The 26,489-nt window shown below is 39.9% G+C and overlaps 1 protein-coding gene across 1 annotated transcript in view; it reads left to right on the forward strand.

The window, feature by feature from the left end:
- Window positions 1-3,903: 3,903 nt before the first annotated feature.
- STK24 (serine/threonine kinase 24) overlaps window positions 3,904-26,489 on the forward strand; it is a gene marked incomplete at its 5' end in the record, with an annotated part of 65,554 nt that continues 42,968 nt past the window's right edge. Inside the window, 2 exons of the mRNA XM_082488659.1 lie at window positions 3,904-3,945; window positions 22,236-22,466. Coding sequence (XP_082344785.1) covers window positions 3,904-3,945; window positions 22,236-22,466 — 273 coding nt within the window. The remainder of the gene's footprint in view (window positions 3,946-22,235; window positions 22,467-26,489) is intronic.

The raw sequence follows: 26,489 nt of genomic DNA on the forward strand, positions 1-26,489 counted from the left end.
GGATACCCTACTGCTGTACGAGACAGACAGACTCAACCCTATCCGCATGGGCATCTCCATAATCCCGCAGCTGTACCTTACTGCAAATGATATTGTCACGCATTCAGCCCCAGCACTCTTCTCTCTCCCCCAGGTAAATTTGTGCCTGCTCCTTATTCACCACTACATTTCTCATGTGCTCTATTTTGCAGACAAATGTTCCACCTGGTACCATCCACGGTGCTTTTTCTGTAGCGTGTTTATTTCAAGGTAGGATCATTTATTTCTTTATTTATTTATGGTATATTACAAATTCCAAGAACTAAGTTTTGGGTGCACCTTTCTTCTTAGGAAACATCAGTGGTCTTACATGGCTCATTTGAGAAATTTTGGTCTTGGTCAGTAAGAAAAATGTTTTTTCTTCACAGGTACTCTATAAACACAAGTTCACAGTCACTGCCATTACAATGAAGTAATTCTATTTTTCTTTTTTGTATATAACCAGCAAAGCATAAAATACCTGCATATTCAAAGTATCATTTTAAACTGAAAGCAAACCAGGTATTGAGAAGTCTACACATGAAATAAATTGAATCTTTGCATGCTGGAAACATCCGGCTTCAAAAAGATACAACAGGGAACCATCTTAATGACAAGAACTGTTTGTTTTTGAAGTCTCTGTCATTGTACTGGGATGGCAGGCTATGTGATCATTCTATTTTTAATAAAGATTTCTGCAAAAGTAGCCTTTCTTTGGACTATAATACACAAAATCATTTTTCTCAGAAAAAGCTGAGAAAGGGAGAGCATAATTTGCAAGGCTTCTGTTATTTAGTTTGTGAGGATGGAGCTGAAATTCAGTCTGAAAGATTAGCATTTACAAAACTGACAGCAAACAGAAACACATTAATTATTTCAAGATTACATTCAAAACTATTTTGGTTAAAATTTCTTCAAGTCCAGGGGGAAAACTGGAAGTGTATCAGAACATAAGACACAAGATAAAACACAGAAGCTGACATAAATTAGACATTCTAATACAGTGTTCTGACTTCATTAGACTGGTATCTGGTTTATGACACAGTTTTGAATCTGCTCCTTTGTTTTCCTGCATTTAACAAGTAAATCTGCTCATAGAGCTTATTCCACTGGCTCAAACAATCATTTTTCAGGTACAGTCTTTTGTTGAACATGTAATGCAGAACTTGGAAACCCTGAGATGAAATAAATCCGTGATCTTTACTCAGTGATGGCATACAAGCAAGATAAAGACCTCACGGTGGCCCTACATGAGGAGCTTACACGGGGAAAGCTACTTCAGAGCAGACGGCGCATGGGAACTTTTTTGTGCTTATGCGCCTTGAGCCAGACAATCTACGAATTAAATGTAGAGAGGGAATTAACAGGATAAGATAAAACATAAACAACTCTAGCAAATCAAGTATACGTTCCTTATGAAAATTAAGTCCCAAAGAGTATACTTATGGATAGAAAATAATAACTTTATACCTTTCATAATACAAAAGAAAACTTATCTTTATACTTTGCACTGAATGTGCAACTGCAGAAAAAGTAAAGCAGATGATAAAATCTGTATCCTAATGGCAATAAAGAAAAGAAAATAAAGTTGCACAGGCAATGTAAACCTCACATTTTCTCAATGAAGATTTTAAATATGTGAGGTAGCAAAAGCTCAATGGTATCCATGGGAAAAAGAAGAAGGGCCCACTGGCTTTCTCCCTAGCAAGCTAAAACAATTTACTGCAAAAAGTGGAGCAATGGTGGAGATACTAAAGCTCTAGTTTGTTTGTTTGTTTGTTTAAAAAAAAATTGCAAAAGTGCTTTAGAAAACAATCTAAATAGAAAGTTTTTATATCAAATCTTGTGACTGTTATTAAATTTTTCTTTTGACTGAGGTAAACTCAAATGAAAGCTTTCCCATTTCTTAGAAAATTATATACCAGTAAACACTAGAAACATTTTCATATTTCTTGAAGTTAAAATCCCCATAATTTAATTTCCACTCCAGCATTAAGAAACCCAACAGCTTCTTCATGAACAACTAATAAAAGAATTTCAATAGTTCAATTGTCCAGACAATTTCTATCCATCATCCTTTCCATGTTTCACTGTACTCAAGAGCTGGTATATTTAGTCTAATTTCTCAGGGAAACAATCAGTGCATGTGTACGTATGTGTGTGTACATATAAATGCCTGTATAATGCTGTTAGCTAATTTTATTAGTGTTTGACTGAGGGTTAGAAATCTGAAGAGACATTTCTGTTTCTACAAGTTTCAGGAAAATAAGATCGTGTAACATGAGCTCAGCCCATATTAGACAACAAAGAATATCACAACTATAGGAAAAACTTCAGTGGGAGTTCTAGGAAAGACCATTTCATATTTTAAATTGTTTCCCGCTCTTCAAAGTCTCTAGTGAATTACCTACTGAAAAGTAATTTATGCTGCGGTGGTTGCTCACCCCTTTCTTTAATTCGGTTGAAAAGACAGTGAACCACTCTCCTGTGGATCCCAGACCCACGGCTCGACAGGTTTCAATAATGTTAATACTCAATACTCATGAAACTACCTAGCTTTTTTTTTTTTTTGGGGGGGGGGGGGGAGGCGGGGGGGAGAAAAAAAAAACAGCGCATTGGCAATTGTGTGATAGAACTCATGAATCTCAGCTTAAACAGGCCAAGCGTGGGGAATATAGTAACATTGTCAAGTTCTTAAGGGTTTTGCGTGGGGGTCCAGCGTTTCTCTTTGCATGGGGCAGACCGGACTGCCGACCCGCTCCTCTTCCATTTCGGAAGTATTGTGAAAAACAGGACCGTCGTTTTGGTTGACCGCTTCTGCGAGTTCTGACAGGAACTCAAGTGCTTCCTGAAACCGTATCCCCCGGCAGAGCGATAGCGTTACCCTGACCTTTCTTACAGCGCCCGAGCGAGGGGCGGGCAGGAAAAGGACATACCAGAACACGTCTAGGGTTTCTGCCAGCCCCATCCACCGCCTCACCCCGCCCGCCTTATTTGAAGCCAGCGGCCCCCGCGACCGATGCTCTCGCCTGGCTTCACCTGCGCCGCCTCACCGCCGGCCCGGGGCAGCTGCTCTTCCCTCAGGCGGCGGCGGCGGAGGAGAAAGGCAGCTCTGCAGGTTGCGGGCCGCCCCCGCCGGCGAGGCGAGGCGAGGAAGGGACGAAGCCCAACGCAACCCGCAAAGGCCGCGGCCGCCGACCCCCGGAGAAGGATGCGAGCCGGGCGCCCAGCAGCCGCCGCCACCGGCGCTCGGGCCGGCAGGGCTCCTTACCCCGCGGTAGGTAAGGGCCGGCCGGCCGCCCGCCGCCGCCGCCGCCGCCGCCGCCGCCGCCGCCGCCGCCGCCGCCGCCGCCGCCGCCGCCGCCGCCGCTCAGAGGGATTTCCCCTCCCCACCGCCCGTTACACAGATGGCGACGGGGAGAAGTGAAGGGGGGGGGGGCGGTAACAGGGCGGGGCAGCGCGTGCAGGTAGCCGGGTAGGGGAGGCGGGGCATGCGTGCGCGCGCGCTGCCGTTACCGCCCCCTCCTCCTCCTCCTCCTCCTCCCCCCTCCCTCAGGTTTGTCGTCGTCTCGCCAGCAGGGCCCCGCGCGACCGCATCAGGAACGGTCGCCCTGCGCGCGCGGCCGTGGGAGGAGGAGGAGGGATGAGTGGGCGGAGGGATGAGGAGGCCGCCGCCGTTGCATCCGTGACGGGGGCCTGAGAGAGCCCGAGCTTGGGACGGCCCCTTTCCCACCGCCGGCGCACAGGCGCTGCTCGCCCGGGGGAAGGGCGAGAAGGAGGAGGACTGTGTGTATGAGAGAGAGTGTGGAGATGAGCTAAGCACTGTCCCCTGGAGCCGCCTGAGGAGACTCGGCTCCCTCCTCCCTCTGCCTCCCTGCCGCCGCCATGGCTCACTCCCCCGTACAGACGGGCCTGCCGGGGATGCAGGTGAGGATCGGGTGGGCGAGGGGGGCATCCCCAAGGGCAGGCACGGACACACAGCCCCGGCGGGGATGGGGGGGAGGGATGGGCCCTCGCCGCCTCTCCTCGCGAGTGGGGATGGCGGGGGACGGCGACACACGGACGGTGCGAAGGGGGGGCGGTGCGCGTCGGTAAGGGGGTTCCCGGGGGTGGAGGGACAGGGCGAGGGGACAAAACGCCTCTTCGCTCTGACTCGGCCCCGGGGGCTGGGCTGGGGGAGAAGGAAGGTGCGGGATCTCGTAACCCGTGGAAACGAAACGTGCTGTCAGCGCCTCGCGTAACGCCTAACGAGGTCCCTCCGCCCGGTGAATCCCTCTCTCCCCTTCCTCAGTAGCCTCTGGGTCGCCGCAGGCGTGCGGAGTGGAGGGCTGCGTGGTTTGCCTCCCCCTCCCCGCGTCCAGGAGTTCTCCTTATGAAGTGGAGCGCGTCTTGATGGGGGATTTTCGGTCCCGGTATTTTGACGTGATTAGGGGAAGCATACATAAAACCAGGGCCTGAAAATGTTGACCTTCAGCGCATGCTGCAGTGCCTATCTCTGTGGTGCTGGCTAGTGGGAGAGCTGTCAGAGGTGGGTGTTCGGGGATTGTGTTGGGCTCTAAGAGTTGGTTAGCTGCTGTTGTTACACCATGGAATTTGCTGGTTCTGTGTTGTAACTACATTTTTGAAATAACCGGTGTGGTTTTCTGGCGACTGAGCTGTTTTTTCTCCCCCTGTTTTTCTTAGTCCAAATGCAAACTACTGCCAGAAAAACATTAAGGTCATTGGCATCTGTGTGTTGTTATTCTAATGTTTCCCACATCTTATTAGAAACTTCCCTGCCCTCCCCAACCTCCAAAAGAAAAACTTATGAATGGCATATAGAGTTTTTCTCAATTTATCTCCTGAATTAAAAGTTTTTGTGCTTCATTTCGTTTAAATATGGATTTACTCTGGTTCATTTTTCCATGACTCAAGATCCTAAGTCATGAATCTTTTTTCTTTGCGTAACCTGAGGATTTGAATTTAAAATTTTGCGTGCTCAGGCATGGCATGAATTATATGCTCAGGCAGGGTACTGGATGCCAAATAGAGTATGTAGGCCCTCACTCTGAACTGATTAATGTATTGCTCTGTACGTACTGCTGTTGAGTGTTCAAGTTCACCTTCCAAATATGAGCAGTTTGCTGGTTGCCGGAGACAGAGAAGTAAGGGTTTCTTGCTTTGGCTAGGGCTAGATTAATGTTGCATTTTTTTTTTATCTTTTTGAAACATGTTAGAACCAAGGTGACTATCTGCTTACTTTGAAACAAAATCTGTAATATTTTAGAATTAAAAATTCAGATTTGTAGCTGCTCAGAAGTGAGAGAATGAAGATTATTCCAGCAATATGCATGTACTGCTTATGTGTGTCACTGCATGATCTAAGGACCTGTGCTTTTTATTGACTGGGTTTGTTATTTAGTTTGTAATACTGTTAGCTGTACTAAATTGGTAGATATTCAGGGTTTTTGTTAGTCGACATAATTTGGGAGTTGACTTAAAATATCTTTTTATTCAGGACTTATTTTTCTCACAAATTTTCTCACATTTTTTTATTGTATTATTATGAATGTTTCTCAAGTGTGAACAGTTTAAAAAAAACCCAAACACACTGAAGTAAAGACCTGCTGATAGGAAGAATCATAAAGTCTGTCAGCAATATGAATACTACTTGCTAATTTCTTCATCCAGTTCAAGATGTCTGTATGCATTTCCATTATGTCAGAGTATGTAGCAATTTTATAGTGGTCTGTTTTCAGTACATGATTCTCTTTGGTTTTACTTACAGATAAATGTTCAAAGAGTATGGTACATACAATGTGTGACATCTACTTAAATAAGACAAAGGTTATGGTTTGGGGCTTTTTATTATGTAGAAGAGAGAGGAATATAGCTTAGTTCTCTGGGTTATAATTAAATTGCCCAAATCACGGGACTATCTTTTCTTTTTCTGTAGTGTGATCCCTCCTCCCCACCTACCAGCTTCTGCAACAAACGGTGTAAACAGTGTCAGTGACAAGTTGTGCAGCTTTCTCCTGCATTCTTTGATGTGCTTATACAAGAGAGCAGTCAGTATCCTAGAGTGAACAAGAGTAACTTCTTGACCCCCAAAAAATCACATGCAGGGACAACAGTTTATTAATGCTGTTTTTTGGAGTGAGCAGAGTAGTGTCTAAATAGAGCAGAGGAGTGAAGGATTAATGTATTTCTCTCTGAACAACATATCTGATCGATGTTTGAAGAGCGATGCATAAAAAGTGAGTGGGTAGAGAATGAGCCAAAGGAATGAAAAACTGTGGAGGAAATGTAGGATGGTGCTGGAAGGTTGTCAAAACCTGAGATTCACTGTCCGCTGTGAAGCGGGTATGTTGTAACCTGAATAAAAACAGAGTTGGGGTTTTGACCTAAATTTCTATGTGTGCAAATAAGTTTGGACTCAAAGTTTATGTTGTCCTTGGTTTAAGGGCTTTGTGTAGATAGGAGTTTGAGTGTGTGGCATGAAGGTGCATCGTTACTAAACTGAGAGTTTGTTCTCTACCTTCTTTATGCTTTATAGAAGTGGTCTGGGAGAATGCTTGGTTTATCTGTAATGCATGAGATTTCTGCAAGGCTGGCTTGGAATAAATGTATATGACCTTGATTTTCAGATTGACCTGCATTTCGAGGCTGTTGTGAGCTTCTGTAGCTTCTTTATGGAAGCTATATTTTAAATAATAAAGTACTGTGTTTATAAATTTATGGTAAGAGTTCTTGGTGAACCGTAATGTATTTTGAAGCGTGTTAGGAGTGTGTTGGACCAAAAAGCTCGAGAAATGTAGGCTGGCAGAGAAAATCTTAAGGGATGAAGCTGCAGAACACAGTAGACGTACATCAGGCCTTTGGGTATGGCAACAGCCAGTTTTAAGGAAAACTTTAACAATAAAATGCTAAAATGAATAGCGATTAAATATCTTTCTCCTCTCATTCCCCACTTAAAAAGTTTTGGGGTTAATTTGCATCTGGTTTGCTTGTATTTTTCTTTTTTTCTGAAGTTGGAGAACCAGAAAAGCATTTTTTTTACCTTAGCTTTTCTGTGTACTTCTATCTGTGTGAAATAACTGTGTAGAACAGATTTTATTAACCTACTTTAAAATAAGCCTTATATTATGGCAATAACAATAGGAATACTATAAACTCCTCCTGAGGAAAGTTAAATGGCTCTGTCACCTTCAGATCCCAAAGAAGTGAGCAAAGCCCACAGGTGGTTTGCCTTTTTGGAGCTAGCTGTGTTCAGGCAGTACAGTGCCACAGTTAGAATGGATCTAGTTATGACTTCTAGCTGTTATTTCAGGTGCTTCTGTAGTAAAGGTAATTAAAAGTTTCAGGTGAATAAGACTTTCAAATACACTTCTGTGGCATAATGAACACTGCTGCTGCTGGACTGCAGAGTTACTGATTAGAAATAATTAGTCACCTTCTTTTTCCGGTTTCAGCCTCCAAAAGGGGGAAAAAACAATGAAAAAAACCCAAGCCCACCCTCCCCTAAATGCCCTGAAGCTCTGAACTTCCCCCCCCCCCCCCCCGAAAAATAATTTTCTAAGAAGGTTTATCTGTATTTTTAGGTGTGCCTGTATGTCAGCTTCATAAAATTCTTAAGGTGCTTTTAAAATTCCATCATCCTTAAGCCAAAGCCTCTTCTGTGTGATAAAAACCTTTCTTTATCTTCCTTTCTTTCAGTTTTTTGGTAACAGTATCAGTATTTATGGAATAAATTGTTTTTATTCATTCTTTATTGCTATTTTTGGTACAAGAGCTGCAGATTCTTAATCCAAAATGTAAATAAACATAGAGATCCACCCCATCTTGCTTCAAGAAATGTTAAAAGTTTAACTAAATTCAAGTGGCAACTTGACAAATGGGCAGAAAAGAAAGGTTGTTAAGTATAAAGGCACCATTTCTGGCTCAGAAAGTGTCTGAACTGTCAGTTTGCTGGAGAGTAGAAGAGTGTTTTGGGAAATACTGCTATTTACTTGCCTGTTCTTGCACTATTCCCAAGATGTTCAATTTTGACTGCTGTAGAAGTGTTCTGGCCTAGAGGATCCTTTGTTCTGATCCAGCATGGCTGTTTTTTTGTTCTTACACACTATACGTATTACTGGCTTTCCTATTATAACTCGTTCTCCTTTTACAATAAACTGTTCTAACTACTTCATGTGTGAGCTCTGGTTTTGGTAATTGCTAAATATTAGGCTGCTAAATCAAAGGCACTGGAAAGGCCATGTAACTTCTGTTGCCTTCCATTTGCAGCTCTTGTGTAGGATTAATTTTCTCAATTTTTTTTTTTTTAAGTTTGTCCTCACTGTTACTGTTTAAGTTACAGGATATTTTTTTTCTCAGTCTTTAAGCAATTTTGTTCTTCTCTTTTTGTGGCCTTTGCGGGTCCTTTTCTATTAGGTGGAAAATAACTGGTAATTAACCATCATGTATAGACTGCTCTGTCTTTGGGGAGCAGTTTGAGGTATGCAGTCTGTTACTTTTTTGGACTGACCTCATCACTTCATGAGTAGCTGATGGATTTATTAGGACAGCTTTTTGTAATAAGGATTGGCAATGGTGAATCCTTATTTTTTTGTGAATCTGTGTTACATTGTTTCAGCCCTTCTATGGTTTTGGAGCTACACTGTTCAGACGTGCTTTCTATAATTCTATTTAATTTTAAATGTTTATATAGAGGTAAGGTCGGTTGTTTATACAGAGGTAGAGGAGGTAAGGAAAGGTACTCTTAATTTCCAAAGGCTGAATTTACAAAATCTAGTTTGGGGTCTTTGCTGTGGTAAAACACATCCAAGATTGTTGGTTGTCCTTGTTAGTTGCCAAGTGAGCAATGATAGTGTTCACCTTTCTGTCCTAATCGTAGTCTCACTGTTGGTGTCAACAGCCTCTAAACAGCAAAAATATATTTCCATCATTGGCCTTCCAGAGCAGGTAAACAGACGTTGCTTATGGCAACTGTATCTTTCAGGTACCCTCACAGACCACTAAGGCTAGTTGTATGTCATGGCAAGTTTCATGTACCAGTTTCATGTTTGCGTAAGGTGCCCTTTTAGTCAACTGTCATCTTTGTTGCCCAGAGAAACAGAAGACTACTGATGTAGTGAATACATTGAAATACTGGGGCTTTTGTTATGAGTGGCGTACAAGGCTTTGATGTAAACTTTTATGTAGTGGCGTCTTTTTGTCTCTGAGATAGGAAATGGATATATGTATCTCGGCTACATTTTAAAATTTTGCTTAAATTCTTTTCATTCTCTCTTTCTTGGATGGGGGGAGAAGGGGGCGTACCAAACACTGATGAACAAAAGCCAGCAAGACTTCTAGTATAAAATACTGCATCCTAGAATAACTTGACCTGGCTTTTGCTTTTGTGATGACACACCTGCCTGTATTGGTGGAGCACTGTTTAATTAAATGGTGTTGTGTGTGGCTAAAACTAATAATTTGTGTGGATGGAGCTATATAATCAAAACTTCTTCTACTTGTAAACTCTTTCAATTGAGGACTTTGAGTTTGTCCGTATATATCTTTTAATCTGGGGTAAGTTTCCACGTATATGTATGCACCTGACAACTAATAACAGAGATGATACACTAGGAAGGATTACTTCAATGTACTGAATTTGAGATGTAGAGGGAGAAATTCTGTAAGAGAAATAAGAAGACATAAAGATAATAAAATGACTCTCTACTACATGAGAACAGTCCCAGAAAACTTTTAATCTTAAGTTTCCATCATTACAATGATCTCCCTTTCCCTGTAGGGAAAAATTGTTTTTAAGGTGGTCTTCAGCTTCCATATTCCAATTCTTTGGTACAGAGAAACTTGACTGTGAATGTAGAAACTTCATTCTGGCAAAATGGCTGGCTCCCTTCAGTTGATGTGTTTGGGTTTATGCCTAATTGAGTTTCGAGCCATGATCAGTGCAAGGTGATGATGGCATTCACAAGTTAGTTGATAAGTAAAATCTGTTCATAGAATCATAGAATCATAGAATGGTTTAGGTTGGAAAGGACCTTGAAGATCACAGAGTTCCAAGCCTCCTGCCATAGGCAGGGACACCTCCCACTAGACCGCATTGCCCAAGGCCACGTCCAGCCTGGCCTTGAACACCTCCAGGGACAGGGCCTTAACAACCTCTCTGGGCAACCTGTTCCACTGCCTTACCACCCTCAAAGTGAAAAATTTCTTCCTAATGTTCAATCTGAACCTGCCCTCTTCCAGTTTAAAGCCATCCCCCCTCGTCCTATCACTACATGCCCTAGTAAAACGTCCTTCCCCAGCTCTCCTGTAGGCCCCCTTTAGGTACTGGAAGGCCGCAATAAGATCTCCCCGGAGCCTTCTCTTCTCCAGGCTGAACAGCCCCAACTCTTTCAGCCTCTACTCATAGGAGAGGTGCTCTAGCCCTCGGATCATCCTCGTGGCTCTCCTCTGGACACGCTCCAGCAGGTCCATGTCCTCCTTCTGTTGGGGACTCCAGAGCTGGATGCAGTACTTGTTTTGTTTTCCCCCAGGCTTGTTTTAACCTTTAGTATATTACCTGAAACCAAACTCCTGGGTATGTTCAGGATGTATAACTCCAAAATCAGATAAATGTAGTTTACTTTTGAGGAGTTATATTGAATAGACAGTCATCTTTAGTGAAATTGCTTTCAAAAGCAAATAAATACTTTTATTGGAAGTATCTATGCATGGAATTGTTTCCTCTTATTGGACAAGAACAGATCTGAGAGTAATAAATGTTTAGGTTGCACAAGCATCAGACTGTTCCGTGTGTTGATTCTACATTAGTGTAGAACTAAGCCTTCGGCAGTGTAACTCTACAGAAACTGAGGCTTGAAACAAGAAAATTTTCGTAACGCTTGTATTCCCATATTCTATTTTTAGTTGAATTGTTAGGCAGCATCTTAAGAGACACACATCTGGATTTTCTTGTCAGATGATAGAATGGGTGGAAGAAGAGTCTCCCCTGAAATTATGGGATTGCTGTAGATCCTAAAACTCTCTTTTTCTTCTTTTCCTCAATTAGTATTTATGCACTGTAAATTTCTAAATGCCTCTATTAGCATTATTTATTCAGCCATTTGTCATATGTTGGGAATTTCCACAAAGAACCACTACTTTCTTTTTTCTTTTTATCAATAGCTTAGCTAATTAAGAGTGATTTTTACCATGTTTGATTCATCTTTTAGCAAGTGGAAGCAAGTGAGAGTCATTGTTCTAAAACTATTGTTTGGGACTCTCTTCCTTGGCTGTCTTTCTCTTGGTGTCTAAAATAGATTTTGGGTTTCACTGCTGTGCTATTTCTACTGATGTTACTTGTTTGTTGTTTTCATTGTGTGCTCAAAGCATGGAGAAATTTAATTGCAGTGATTTATGTTTTAAAACTGTAATGATGGAAAGGAGAAAGTTACAGGTTATGAATGTTTTTTGTGATGTTATAGTAAAAAAAATGAAAGAGCCTGAGAAAATATTCAGAAATTCAGCATATTTAATTGAATTTATTTCTGAATGTTTGTAAAAAGCATTAGGTAGGTTAGGTAACTATTAATTTTGGTATTAAATTCTTAATGTTGTACACTAAGCAGCTTTCTGAATGAAAAATATCATAAAATTACAGTGTAATTTGAGCAGGGGACACTGCACCCAGAGAATGGTGGAAAGATGATGGAGCAGCTTGTTCTGGGTGTCATCTCAAAGCACCTGGAAGAAAAGAAGGTTATCAGAAATAGTCAACATGGATTCACCAAGGGGAAGTCATGTCTGACTAATCTGATAGCCTTCTATGATGGGGTGACTGGATGGGTGGATGAGGGGAGGGCAGTGGATGTTGTCCACCTTGACCTCGGCAAGGCTTTTGACACTGTCTCCCACATCATCCTCATAGGCAAGCTTAGGAAGTGTGGGTTAGATGAATGGACAGTGGGGTGGATTGAGAACTGGCTGACAGATAGAGCTCAGAGAGGTTGTGGTTAGTGGTGCAGAGTCTAATTGGAGGTCAGTAACGAGTGGTGTCCCTCAGGGGTCAGTACTGGGTCCAGTCCTGTTCAATATGTTTATCAATGACATGGATGAAGGGATAGAGTGTACCATCATCAAGTTTGCTGATGACACAAAACTGGGAGGAGTGTCTGACACGCCGGAAGGCTGTGCTGCCTTACAGTGTGACTTGGACAGGCTGGAGAGTTGGGCAGAGAGAATCCTTATGAAATTCAACAAGGGTAAGTGTAGGGTACTGAACCTGGGGAGGAATAACCCCATGCAGCAGTACAGGTTGGGGCCTGACCTCCTTGAGAGCAGCTCTGTGGAAAGGGACCTGTGAGTCCTGGTGGACAACAGGATGACCATGAGCCAGCAATGTGCCCTGGTGGCTAAGAATGCCAATGGCATCCTGGGGCACATCAAGAAGAGTGTGGCCAGCAGGTCGAGGGAGGTGATCCTCCCCCTCTACTATGCCCTGGTGAGGCCACATTTGGAGTATTGTGTCCAGTTCTGGGCTCCCAAGTTCAAGAAAGACAGGGATCTGCTGGAGAGGGTCCAGCAAAGGGCTACAAAGATGATTAGGGGATTAGAACATCTCTCCTATGAGGAAAGTCTGAGGGACTTGGGTCTTTTTAGTCTAGAGAAAAGAAGATTGAGGGAGGATCTTATTAATGCTTGTAAATAGCCAGGGGGATGGGACCAGTCTTTTTTCAGTGGTGCCCAGTGATAGGACAAGAGGTAACGGGCACAAACTTGAACATAGGAAGTTCCATCTTAACACAAGGAGGAATTTCTTTCCTTTGAGGGTGGCAGAGCACTGGAACAGGCTGCCCAGAGAAGTTGTGGAGTGTCTGACTCTGGAGACGTTCAAAACCCGCCTGGACGTCGTCCTGTGCAATTTGCTGTAGGTGACCCTGCTCTGGTGGGGGTGTTGGACTAGATGATCTCCAGAGGTCCCTTCCAACCCTGCCCATTCTGTGATTCTGTGAATGGTATTAGTTCACTGGGAGTCTGGAAGTATACTTTTGATATCCATGTTATTGATAAAGAACTGAATGTTTTGTATTCTGAATCTCAGGTAAGAGCATCTGCCTTGAATTAAGTGGAAAGAGGTTCATACAGTGGCTGAAGAATACATTTATGATAGGCTGACTTTAGACAACTTTTTTATTCCTCCTGGAAACATGCTTAAAACCTGTTCCAGTCTAGTTAGAAGTCAGAGCAAGGGAATCGAACTGTGTGACAAATGTAAGTATTAGTAAGGACACTCTGATGCATACTATATGTTTTTATCCTCATCTGTTTGTGACATCTAAAGTGTTTGAGACATGCAAGGTTTTAAACCTTTATTCTTCACTCCCCCACCCCCCCCACCCCGAAGCCACTGAAGTTTCATGGCAGAAATTATGGCAGTTTTTCCTTTTTATGATAGTTAATATATTGCTAATTCTTCCGACTGTTGGCATTTTTTTTTCCCAGAAAGAAGCAATTTCCTTATGGTAGTCTATCTGAACTGAATAATTACAGTATTGGAGATGGAAAATGAGAACTATGGAATGCGTATGTTTGAAGAATAAAAGAGAAGAACAATCATGTTTGTTTTGATCATTGACAAACTCTCAGTGAAACAGCTGGATCTTACTTTTACACGTAGTTAGTACAGATGAATGCTTTCGTTCCAGTCTTTGTATCTTTCACTAAATGTTTTGCTGATAAGTTTTCTAAAAAGAAAATAAAAATTAGTTGTTGCTGTTCATGATAATTATAAAGTGGCTATCAGTTCAGCTAATTTTACTTTATTGATAGATGAAACTGAGACATTGCTCCCTTTGGTTCAAATTTTGAGGCTTCTTAAATTTTTTTTTTCTTGTTTAGATATAAGTCCCAGACTATAAATCTAAATACTTTAATATATTTTATATTTTTTGGTTAGTTAGCTGCTCTTTGAAAATACAGGTAGGGCTTGATACAATGCAGTAAAATTGAGCAATTTTTTTTTTTCTTTACACTCTCTCTGTTTTATTTCAGTTTCCCACCAACTACAGGAAATAAGCTTGCATATTGTATGAGTTATTCATATATGGGGTATATATATTGCTGAAAGAAAAAAGTTGCGAGCTTCAGAGAAAGGTAAAATGGTAGCAAAATTTGAGTCTTCTCATTCTTGGAAGTAGTTTTTCCTGATGTGAAACTATCTCATATGGGTGGTTTGGGGAGATTTTTGTTTTTTATTTTGGGTTTGGGTTTTTTAGTCTGTTTATTCTGCTGCCATCTCCTCCCTTCCACTCCACCTTTGATAGCCCAGGCTTGTGGGAAGGCTGCATGGTTTGAATTTCTGCATTTTAAGCAAATTTGCAGTGTATATCCACTACTGCCACTTGTGGAGCTAGGGCTGTGGGGGTAAAAGTAAAAATGAAAGCTGCTCAATACTGGTCTGTGTTGAGGTTAATAGACTTCAGATGGTTTTTGAAAGATTGCAAGTGGTGATACAGGAAAGCCTTTGTAGTGCTGCTCCTGAAATGGACATCTGTGTGAAGAATGACATCAAATGTGCCAGTTGTTTACTTTGACTGGTTTTTAGACTTGAAGTTCTCTGGGTATTTGAGAAAATTGTCTGTATGAACTTGTCTGCTAGATTTCTGTTCTTTGGTCTCTATAGAAATTAATTTACAATAAAGAAATCATATGCAACAATGGTGTCTTATTTTCAAAAGAAAGCTATATATGTGTGCAGTAAATTTAGCAGTAAAAATAATTATTGTTGTGATAGAAATAGCATATCACAAAATAGCTGAGATTGGAAAGGACCTCTGGAGCACATCTGGTCCACCTCCTGCTCAAAACAGAGTCAGCTAAAGCAGGTTACTTAGGACCACATCCAGCCTAGTTTTTAATACCTCTAAGGATCCACAGCCTGTCTGGGCAACCTATTCCAGTGTTGAAATACTCTTACAGTAAGAAAGGTTGGGTTTTTTCTTTGAGTGTGTTTTTTGTTTTTTTTTTTTTAACCTTCTGAAGTTTAAATGGAATTTCCTATATCTCAGTTTGTGCCCATTGCATCTTGTCCTTCCACTGGGCACCACTGAGAAGAGTCTGGCTCTGTCTTCTCCTTTCCATCAGGTATTCACACAGGATAAGGTTTCCAACCCTGAAGCCTTCTCTTCTCCGAGGTAAACAATCCTCACTCTCTCAGCCTCCTCGCATGTGTCTGATGTTCCAATCTTTAACCATCTCTGTGGCCCTTCACTGGTATGTATATGTATACTTGCTCCAGTATTACTATGTCTTGTACCGGGGAGCCCAGAACTGGATGCAGCACTGCAGATGTGGTCTCACCAGTGCTGAGCAGAGGGGTAGGATCTCCTCCCTTGACCTGCTGGCAATGCTCTTCCTAATGCAGCCCAGGATACTGTTGATGTTCTCTGCCATAGTAGCACATCACTGGGTTATGTTCACCTGGATGCTAAAGACTTCTCTTTAAAGCTACTTGTGAGCCAGTGTATGGTGCTACTTCTCCACAAGTGTGGGACTTTGCCTTTGGTGAATTTCATGAGGTTTCTCTTGACCCATTTCTCCAGACTGCCAAGGTCCCCCTGAATGGCAGCACAAACAACTAGTGTGTCAACCGCTCCTGCCAGTTCTGTGTCATTGGCAAACTTGTTGAGGGTGTGTTTTGCTCTGTTGTCCAGGTTATGAATGAAGATGCTAAACAGTATTGACCCCACTATTGGCCCCTGGGCAGTGACTGGCCTCTAGCTGGACTTTGTGCTGGTGATTTCCTAGCCTTATCCCTGTACCCTTGGACATTGTCTCTATGTTCCTTCTGGGTCACTTGATGCTGCCTCTGTCTCTTGTATGCTTTCTCTTTATGTTTGAGTTTAGTCAGGAATTCCTTTGTCGGCCATGCAGTCTTCCAGCCACCTTTTCTTGTGTTCCTGCATGTCAGATGGATCATTCTTGAACTCAGAGGAGGTAATCCTTGAAAATCAACCAGCTGTCCTTGATCACTCTTGTCTGTAGGACTGTTTCCCCTGGAATTCTTCCAAGCAGATCCCTGATCTGTCCACTCTTCTTGAGCCCATTAACAGTAGGATTGAGGAGAAAACCACCTGGACCACTGTGCTCTTCACCCTCACTCCTAGGGTCATGTAGTCATGCTTGATATGCTCCAGGTTTCCCCAGGCTATTTCAGTGGTGGCTGATGTGGAAGAGTAGCATGGGGTAATAGTTCAAGCACTGAATAAGCCTCATCAGTCTCTCCAAAATGTCCTAGATTGGAGTTCCTGGCAAATACCTCAAACCAGGACACCTAGACAGCAGGTCAGGTCAGCCGATTGGGACCTCCGTTCCTCACAGGGAGGGAGTCTCCCACTACTACCACTTGCAGCTTCCTCCTGGTGTTGTCATAAAACTGATGGTTTGTGTACCCTGTTTCTATATTAAATAGATTTACTTGTATAAGTAGTACAAAAGTTGGAGCAAGAAGTTGATGCACGTTCTTGTAGAAGATAAAAGTTGCTTTGTTCTTTAATGTGGTAGGTTACACACCTAACTGGAGTTGTCCAAACTTGTCAATTGCTTCTGATGAATACATATGAAGTAGTTGGTGTTTCTGTTACGATCTTCTGAAACTAATTTTTGTAGGAAGTCAACATTTTTGTGTGAAAGGAACACCAGGTGATCACCACACGTTAACAATGAACAAACCTGTGGTAGTGGGCTCAGAAACAATATCATGCCTCTTTCTTCTCCCTCTATTTTCATATTTTGTTTTTATCAGTTGAAAGAAGTCTCAGTGTCTTGTTTAGAATGTGAAAGTGTGGTGATGGTGTAGTTACAGGGCAGAGGAAGAAACCTTGAAGACAATTCCTTAAAAGGCAGTGGCCTTGAAGTCTTCCTCTCTGAGCACTGACTGTACTATAAAATTTTATTTGTATTTGAAGCTCTGACTTGGATGCAAACAGTTTGTGAACAGATCAGCTGAATGGGGTCGGATCATAGGCCTGTCTAGTCATGTTTTGTCTTTGACAGTGGTTATTGGAAGATAAGAAAAAGTGTAAGAATACAGTAATTTGTAATATTTCGATGGCATACTTCCACAGCTTCTGCTAAATTTTACTGCTTATGGATTTCCAGAGCTGGAAGTTATTATCTTGATGGATTATTTTTTTCCTTACATTAGTTCTCCACTCCTTCATGATTTTGTAGGGCTCTCTCTCCTCAACATCCTATTATAGTGTGTATCCAGGTTTATCTGCATGCACATGAACAAGGTTCAAAACAAGGTTCTTTTTATCTCAAAGTATAGTAGCAGATAGCAGTAATCACCAACAATCACAAGCCAGTTCACCATGTGGTATTTTATTTTCACCAGAAACTCTTTGAACCTCTTCAGATGATGGTAATTTGGGCTCAGTCTTGATAGGGAATGAGGATTGAACTGACTAATTAGAAATTGATTTGGTGAAATGAAAAGTATACAAAAGGAGGGGTTGAAAGATGATTGTCTATTTTAAAAGAGCAGGCATAGATAAAATAGAGATCTGCAAGTAAAGTCAGTTGCCCAAATAAGCTTGAGAACTTGAATATGGAGATGGCTTGTGATTCTTGTAAGTGAAAGAGAAAAAGGTTTTTAACCCTTTTCTTCAATGACTGGATGAATACCCTGTCATAAAAGGTTAGAAATAAGAACTGGAATGAGATGCAGAAAAAGACTCAGTTAAAGCTGTGTCTTAGGTCAGAATGGTTATGGATAAAGTTTCATCTAACTAGTTTGAGTTTCAGTAACATTTTCTGTTGACCTATAGGGACAGTTAGTACAGATGCGAGTAAGAGATTTGTAAAAATAAACACATTGTAAGATGTGTATAGTCCTGGCTATGAGAAGAGTACTGGAGAGGTGATGTTGGAGTGGATCATACTGTTGGTTTCTCCAGGATTGTTCCTGACAATTGGTGACTGAAAAGTGACCTTGGCATAAAAAAAGGCAATGCATGCTGATAAAATTTGCTGATGGTACAAAATTTAAAGGCACCTGTTATACTTGAGAGACCATTACTAAATTTGAATTACTGAACCGAGTAGCACGAAGTGCAAGGTGTCATAAGTATGAATTATTACAAAGAACCTTTGCAATATGCTGGGAGCTCATTAGTTGGAAATGCAGAGGATTAGGAAGATGTGAGTGGGTTTAGTTGGTCAAAGCTAAGTTCGAGCCATGAAGCCAAATGGAACAAATAGGATCTGAGAATGTATCAGATTATCTTTATACTGTAGAAGTGAGAAACAGTGATGTTAAGTACTGAGAAGAGTTAATTTTAAGTGCTGTATGTTTTTTTTCTGGCATATTAAGGTCAAAAGTAATGAATCCCATGTGGAACAAGTACAGAGAGGTTATTCTAATTAGTGGGTGAATGGTGGCTCTGCTTATAGTGAAAAGTAAAGGACTTTGCTCTGCATGGCTAAACAAGCCAGACACTGAGACAGCATGGTTGCGATTTCACACTTCTGAAGGCCAAAACTATTCAAAACAAAAAACAAACTCAAGTGGTTATGGAAACTGAAAGTTCTGCAGTCATTAGATCTAAATGTTCCAGAATTACTTTTTGATTTGCCACAATGTGTATTCTGTAACACGCTTTGAAGGAAATGTTTTAGTGGTAGAGATGTAGTTCCTTATCAAACAAGGTGATTAGCTTTATCCTTTTGCAGCAGATATTGCTGTTCTGTTGTTTCTAGCAATATTTGGTGTGCTCACTTTCATGAAGGCTCTTTTATTGGTTCCGTTTATTTTAATATTAGTAGGAAAAAGCTATATGCTTAGTGAAAGCTTGCAAAGAGTAGAGTCAGCAAAACTGTAGTGACAGCATCTATGGAAGACATTTTCTCTATTCAGTCATATTGAGAGAATATTTATAAAGCTCTTTATTTTGGCTCTGTTGGAAGTATTTACAAAAACAAACAAACAAATTTGACAAGAATCCTTTCCAGATGTGATCTTGGAAAAATTAATGGGAATTGGCCGCTCATGTACTTGCAAATTCATTAGTTCTTTTAAGGATCTGGAGGCCTGATCTATCCATTTTTGAAATAGAGCAGGTCATTAAAGAGAGACCAACTGGTAGTTTTCCAAAAAACACAGGTTGCCAGTAGTTAAGGGTCTCACTTCAAACACCTGGTCTCCTGAGAAGAAAAGTTAAGACTTTCTCACAGAGCAAGAGAGCTTTTTTTTTTTTTCTTAAAAAAGCAGCCCAACAACTATTACCTCGTGTTGCTCAGAACAAAGTTAAAGATTGCAGCTTTTAAATTTGCAAAGAAATGAACTTATGAATATTCTGATTTGGGAAGGAGAAGGGTTTTTTTTTATAACTAGTGATTTCACAAGGAACTTGGAGAAAGACCTATTATTATTAATAATTTTAATTATATTAATACCAGCTGCTATCGGGCAATTAGTTTTTCAAAATGGCTAAAAATATTGAATGTAGAAAAAAAAAAAAGGAACAATTCTTCCCTGCTTCGCAGGACTTCCAGGAACAGTTATCTTCCCTGTTTTTCTGTAATTATTAACACATAATGACTGGAAAAAAGTTCTTTTGCAGGTTTTTTTATAAAACTGTCAGCCTAATACCAGAGTCCCAAGAGCTTTACACTGTAAAAATGAAGCTGTGAGAGTTCTGCAAGTCTCTGAAGATTGTAGTGTCATGAAGTAATGGGCTCTATATGATTGTAATAGATGTTTGAGGGGCTGAGGGGAAAAGGGACAATAGGGGGTGAATACATATGACCAACACATCTCAAAGAGCTGCTGGCAGGTAGCCCTTGTGTATTTTGCCATATGAACACCTGCAGTACACTGTGACTTTGAGTAGTGCTGGCTTTTTAGTCTCTGGAGATGAAACAGAGAATTTTTTAGGCAGCTGTGGCTGGGATTGATTTGTGACTTACCGAAATGCCTTGGTAATGATGTAATGCTTAGATTCCTGTGACTAGTGAATGGAACTAGAAGGCTCGTGTGGATGGATTAGGCATGCACAGCTCACTACAACACATCATCTCAAATTCTAATACAGTATGTATGAAAGCATAGAATAATAATTATCTTCCACAAGGGAAAATATCTGATGGAAGTGTTATTTTTATTCATGGAGAATTCTCAGAGAAGACTGTTTTGACAAAAGAGCATTCTGTGGGGCATGAGGAGAACTGCTACAACACGACCTGGTTCCTAATTCTGTGATCTCTTATAAATGACATCCCTGAAAGTGTTGGTAGGGGGCTACTATGTAGATAAAGAATAACTACACTTGCTGGAAAACATGAAGTGCCCTGATGTGGTTTCCAAGTGGGAGATACATTAGCATGTTATGTATGTAGTATTTGATAGTGTGTAATAGTGTGTAATTCTCATTACATTGAAATTAAAGGAGGAACAAGCTTCTTTTGGTGGAAGGGACTTGGATGTCTTTCTCTGTTCCATTTAATGGCAAAAGGGTGATAAAACGCACATGCTTCTGTTTGTTTGCTGAAGCTGACTTTGGATAGAAAGAAGGATCAATAAGATGTAAATCAGGGGGAAGTTCTTGTGAAGTCTTGCAATATATTTAGAAAAGTGTTTTTTCTTTGGAGTGATCTCACCAGTGATCTATTCCTGGGACAATTATTTGAAAACTGTGATGTCTTTTAGCTTACTTTAAAGTATTAGTAGTAGTAGTGTACTCACAATTTGGGCCACATGATAATAGAATCCAGACTGCTCCACAAACACACTGCCTGAAGAATTCAGTGGTTTTATCATCTGGGCTCAGTCAGTCACAGCTACCTGGTCCTCAAAACACCTAATTCACCTGTGAAATTCAGATAGTACAGACAAACTAAAATATATTCTGGACTATCTTCCTCTTTGGGCTGCATGAGTTAATGAAATAACCTTTGAGATGTGAGAGCAGAAATAGACAGAAATATAGGTGGGAGATGCTATATAAGCTAAATTTAATTGTTTAAAGAGAAATTGTTGGCTCAGTGCTTCTCAGCAGTAACCTAGAAATTTTCATTCCCCTCTTTATGCTTCTATGAAGTTTGGCTAAGTATAAACTGTGTGGTTTTATGCTTATTTAGGCATTACTGATTTTTTTTTTGTATGAGCCTTTTTCTGTGTCAACAATATATTTTCACTTAGTTAGCATGAACCTCATCCTTTTCAGAACAATAACAGAAGTGTTTGTTTTATTTCTTGAGAGAAAGATCTAAGTAATCCTATACTATTTTTCTTCATGTTATGATTATTGCTTCTACCTATGACTTTCCCAGTTCAGTTGTAATTTATAGCAAGGCTCCTTGCTATAAGATTAAGAAGGTACACAATGACCATCCGTGCACTGAAAGTGAGAAGTCTAAGAGCAGAAGTAGCTAGCTGAATACTTGACAGTGGCGAAAAAACAAATATGTCAGTGTGGTCTGCCTACCTCTTATGTTCAGATGTTTAGGTGAGCGCTTGTAGTTTTCATGTGACTATTCAAATCAAGATAGCTGGGAACAGGATGCTTTTTAGGAGTGAATGAGTTTACCTAACTGAGAGAAGAAGAAAAGAAAAATAAATCCTGCTTCAGAAAACCTTGAGGTCAGGGATAAGGAGGAAGCATGGTAGTTCATGCAGGCAATCCTTAGTAGGAGAAAATTGAAGAGGATTGCTCGCCACATGAAACGAAAAGAAATAGTAGTCTGCGCACTGAAGAGTGGGAACGAAATCCTTAAAAGGATGAGACCTACGTGAAGAATTCAAGAGAGTAGGACCCTGGGTTTTGGGAAGGAACCAATTTCAAGAGAAAAAGGTAGACAAAAGGTTTTCTTTTATTGGTGGTGCTATTTGATCTATTTTGGTTTTAATAGAAGCCAAACCTTTGAAAAGATCTTTCACTCTTGGTACCTGGGTGCAATTTATTGGCAAAAAGAAAAAAAAATTGAGGTAGCAGCACTTTGTGATTCCAGATAGGATAAAACCCTGCCATAGGGATGGTGTTAAATTTGTACTTTATATACAGGGAAGCATAAATATTGCAGTGTGTGCATATAAGGAATGTAGTAAGAACACGTTAATTAAGAGATAGAAAAAGAATAGCTGGATAAATAGGAACATGTAGAATTTGAAGTGTTCGTTGCCTTTAAATACCACATTTTGTTTTAATGTTACAAATACTGACTAACTTTTCTCTTAATTTTAACAGACTCTGAAGGCAGATCCAGAAGAACTGTTTACAAAACTTGAGAAAATTGGTAAGGGCTCTTTTGGTGAAGTTTTTAAAGGAATTGACAATCGGACTCAGAAAGTGGTTGCTATAAAAATTATTGACCTAGAAGAAGCAGAAGATGAAATAGAAGACATCCAACAAGAAATCACAGTGCTGAGTCAGTGTGACAGTCCATATGTAACTAAATATTATGGATCCTATTTAAAGGTAAGATGCTTACAGATGATGGTGATTTGATTTTATAAGTAATTCTTTTCCAAGTTATCCAATCGTGTCTGTTTTTGTTGGCAAGGTTTCAGTGAGACCTCAGCTGAAGAAAAATTTTTTTTTTTGTCCTTTCAGTGAAGAAAGAATGAGTTACTATATTTTGTGAAGTATGTGACAGAACTTAATAGAAAAATAAATGCAGGTGTCTTCTGGCATTTCTGTACAAAAAGAAATTCATTTAAATAACATCAGTTTTTTAAGCTCTAACTAATATGTTTAGATTCCCTTGATATTAGGGGAATAAACCTAAGTCTGCATTTGAATTGTCAAAACTTTAAACACAATATATTATCAGCTGTTTTGTGAAGTTTGAAAGTTTTTGTCAAGGTTTGATTAGTGGCAAAGCTTAGGTTGCTTTTCAAAGGAGACTGAACCCAGCTCAATCTCAGTGGTTTAAAAATTAAAATCTAAAAGTTAATCTAAAATTTTGCACATTAGCAAACAGCATATTAGGCGTAAGTGAAGCTAATGGAAGGGATTTCCATTAACTGCCTTCTGAATCTGTTTCCCTTCCCTCCCCCTGCTATATTAATTACTTTCAGGGTTAAGTCTTAAATGTGCCAGAAAGAGGTGTTGGTTTTTTGTGTATTTTTTGGTTTATTTTTTTTAATTATTTTTTATTGGTTGGTTATAGTGATTTATTACCTCTAGAAGACAGTGAAAACATCTGGAAGCTTTGGTACTACTGTATTTCTTTGGTCAGATTTTGTCCCCATCTGGATAGCTCTTTCTTTGATGACAGTGAGATGGCAATCTAGATAAGAGATTGTTTTCTTTACAGGGTTTGAAGTTACAAGTAGGCAGAAAATACTTTAACATTAATTTTCAGTCTGCTTTTTCTTTTGTGGAAGCATTCTGTTTATCAGCAAAGACATGAAGGTTCTGAAAGTGGAACCCCATTTTATCTCTGGGTTTCTGAGATTGCCTGTTAGTTTCCAAGAAAAAAAGGGCTTTTTCTGAATCCAGGTGATGTGTTACTGAAGGGACAGACAGTTTTTCCTTTCTTCCTTGTGCTCTGAACCAGTTTGCTTGAACAGCTTGTCACATCTTTGAATGGTTTCAGACCGGTAACTGGACTTAGAAGTTATGTATATTTTAAATCTCAGAAGCATCAGGAGGCACGTAAGTCAGCACAGTAAATTGGATAATTTTTTCATCATGGCTTTTAATACTACTTTTGAAATTGCTCAGTCTAGGTTTCGTAGTTAAGTGAAGTATGGCAAAAAGGCAAAAGTGGTATTTCTCTCCTGGACTGTCTCTCTGCTTCAAATCTGTTCATTTTAGAGGAGGAACAATAAGATCTTACAGCATAAGTGAAATAGAATACAAGAAAAATAGTTAGAAGTTTGATGGGAATGCCACTTAATAGTTTTTAAAATGTATAATAGCAATGCATCTGAAAAAGAGAATCCAGTGTCCAAATTTGAACTGGGTGAATGTCAACGTTTTGTGAAGGTAGTATGGCAACTGTTGCTTTTCCTGATTGAAGGAGAGAGGAGAGTGTAGGGCTTGGTAGCCTGAATGGGTTTGGCTGGATGTGTCTTTAGTGGTATTTGTGCTTATTGTGGTGAGGAGGACCTTCCGAAAATACTTGTATTTTCTGCATCGCTTCTGTCAGGTGCGGTAGCCTGTGAATTTACCAACTTTTGCCAGTTCCCTAAAATACTGAACTAACAGTGGCTATGTATGACTCAGTTACTTTTGGAGGAAAGCACAGCTCTTTCTGCAGCTAGTAGAATGTACAGCTAGTCGTGTTTATTCATTGTTTCAGTTCTTTGTGAATGTATGTTGTTTTGCAAGGCCCTTGACCAAAAGTTTTTTAGTACCTTCAAAACAAAAACCTCATTTCTTTATGCTGTTAAAAATTAATATGTGGTGGTTATTAGGTGATGCTAAAGTGACAGATCTTTGCAAAGGAAATTTTACAGTTCTATTAGCTTTCTAAAGTAAGGGTCAGGTCTTGTTATTGGATAGTAATAATGAGTCATCATATATATATATATACACACACTTAAAAAGGACCATAGTAAGTTTTGAATGATTTGGTTAATATTCTTGGCTAAGAATCTAGGTTTATTTGATGCAGATTTTTGTTGTATTTGCAAGCTAGGACTGCCATGTGTAGTTCTAAGGGTATGACCGTCTTCTAACTCTATTTCTGACAATGTGATAATCCATCACCAAGAATGTTCAACACATTAATTTTCCACATCTTGGGTAATTAGGTGACATTTTCTTCCATGATTGGACAGTTTAGCTCTAATGACAAGAAATATATTAATGTTTTCTCAGAGAATGAACTTCTACGAAGTAAGCAAGTGGGAAAATGATAGAATCTTAGGTTATATTGCTAGCCACTGCAGTGATTATTATTCTCTAAAGCCTGTGCAGCCTGATGTGTACTGACCATGTGTCTGTTGGATCTTGGATAGAAAGATCTACTGTTTATAGAGAACTCTTAAATTGATTTTCGATAAATTATTTTTGGCAGACAAATAGAAATTCCAATAACAATTTCACTCTCATTTTTTTCCTTCTAGCTCTAGATCAGTCTTTGTTTCCCAAGGTTTTGTGCATATACTTTTGTGAGCTGAAGAGGTGTCATCTTATGTAATATCTTTTTTCCTAAGTACTCCCATGTCAGTTGTTAAGTAGGAGTAAGTATCTTTTATGCGAACTTTTTGGTATTTATTTTGTTATAACAAGTTTCAAGGTACTAGGAAAGAAAAATTTCAATCCCATTTGGGACACTGCAGACCTGATGATTAATACTTCATGTCCCTTTCTAGAACAAATTTATGTAATTGGAGAATACCTGCTGTGACCTTTACAATGTTTGACAGACTTTAAGAGGCATTCTGTGTTTTCGGGTTGTCAGGCATTGCCATGAAGACTTTTTTATTTTTGAAGCTTTTCTAGGTAGCCAGAATATCTTGGGGTGATGGTTGGTGTGTTTGGTTTTTTTTTTTTTTTTAATTTTTTATTAAAACATCTGAATCATCTGTCTTTGAGAAATCCTTGTATTGTTCTTCATTCTCTGTTATTCCACACCTGCTTCAATCAAGCTACATGGTTATACATACCAGTGTGTTAAGGGACCTGTTGCTTGAAATTTTAGAAGGATTGTATAATACTGCTGTACTTACTTGAGGCCTCTTACTGTCTTCAGCTGATGTTAGTAAGAATAGCTTGTCAAGCTCTTGGTGTCTACTGCATGATATACATGGAGGTACAACTTGAAATGACTATTATCATTTAATGAGCTAATGGCAGTTACTTTGTTCTAGAAATTTACATTTAAAAAAATACTAATTTTTAGCTACTTTTTGGAGTAGGGTGATATACTCAAATGCTGCGTTAAATTTTCTTTATTTTTTTTTTATATTCCCACTTCATCTTTTCAGAAATGTTTGCTTTATAGCAATTCTGTTTTTCATATCCAGAGACTAAGCCATATCTGTTCATGTGAGGTATTACTGCTTTGACACAGTGAGTCGTAAATAAAAAGCAGCTAATTGCTTGCATAGAGCAAGTCTTCCATTCCCTCTAGACTTTGTTCTTTATGTCTGTTGTTGGCAGTTTATGTGTAATTGCCAGAGTTCATTCAAATAAGCAGTAGTGAAGTGGGTACCAGTTTAGGTTGTCATCCTGAATATAAATTAATTTGTGGAACATCTTTTTGTCAGAAGCCTTAAGGTCTTTATATAAAACAGAAGTGCAACTGCTCCTTTGTAAAGCCACATTTTAAAATATGATGTCTTTATGTTCCCATTCTATTGGGACAAAGGGCTTTTATCTACTGTAGGAGATAGTAAGTAACTGGAATGTTGCTCATAAAGCATAGTGCAGCAACATGGTTTACACGGGTGCATATATTTAGAGGGATTGCCATTCATTATCTGCCATGGTGTGTTAAAAACCTGTGTCAATGTTGCTTAATGAAGTAGGCTTAGCAAAATAGGT

The sequence above is a fragment of the Vanellus vanellus genome (genome assembly GCF_965231255.1).
Source record: "Vanellus vanellus genome assembly, chromosome: 1".
Classification (NCBI taxonomy): Eukaryota; Metazoa; Chordata; class Aves; order Charadriiformes; family Charadriidae; genus Vanellus; species Vanellus vanellus.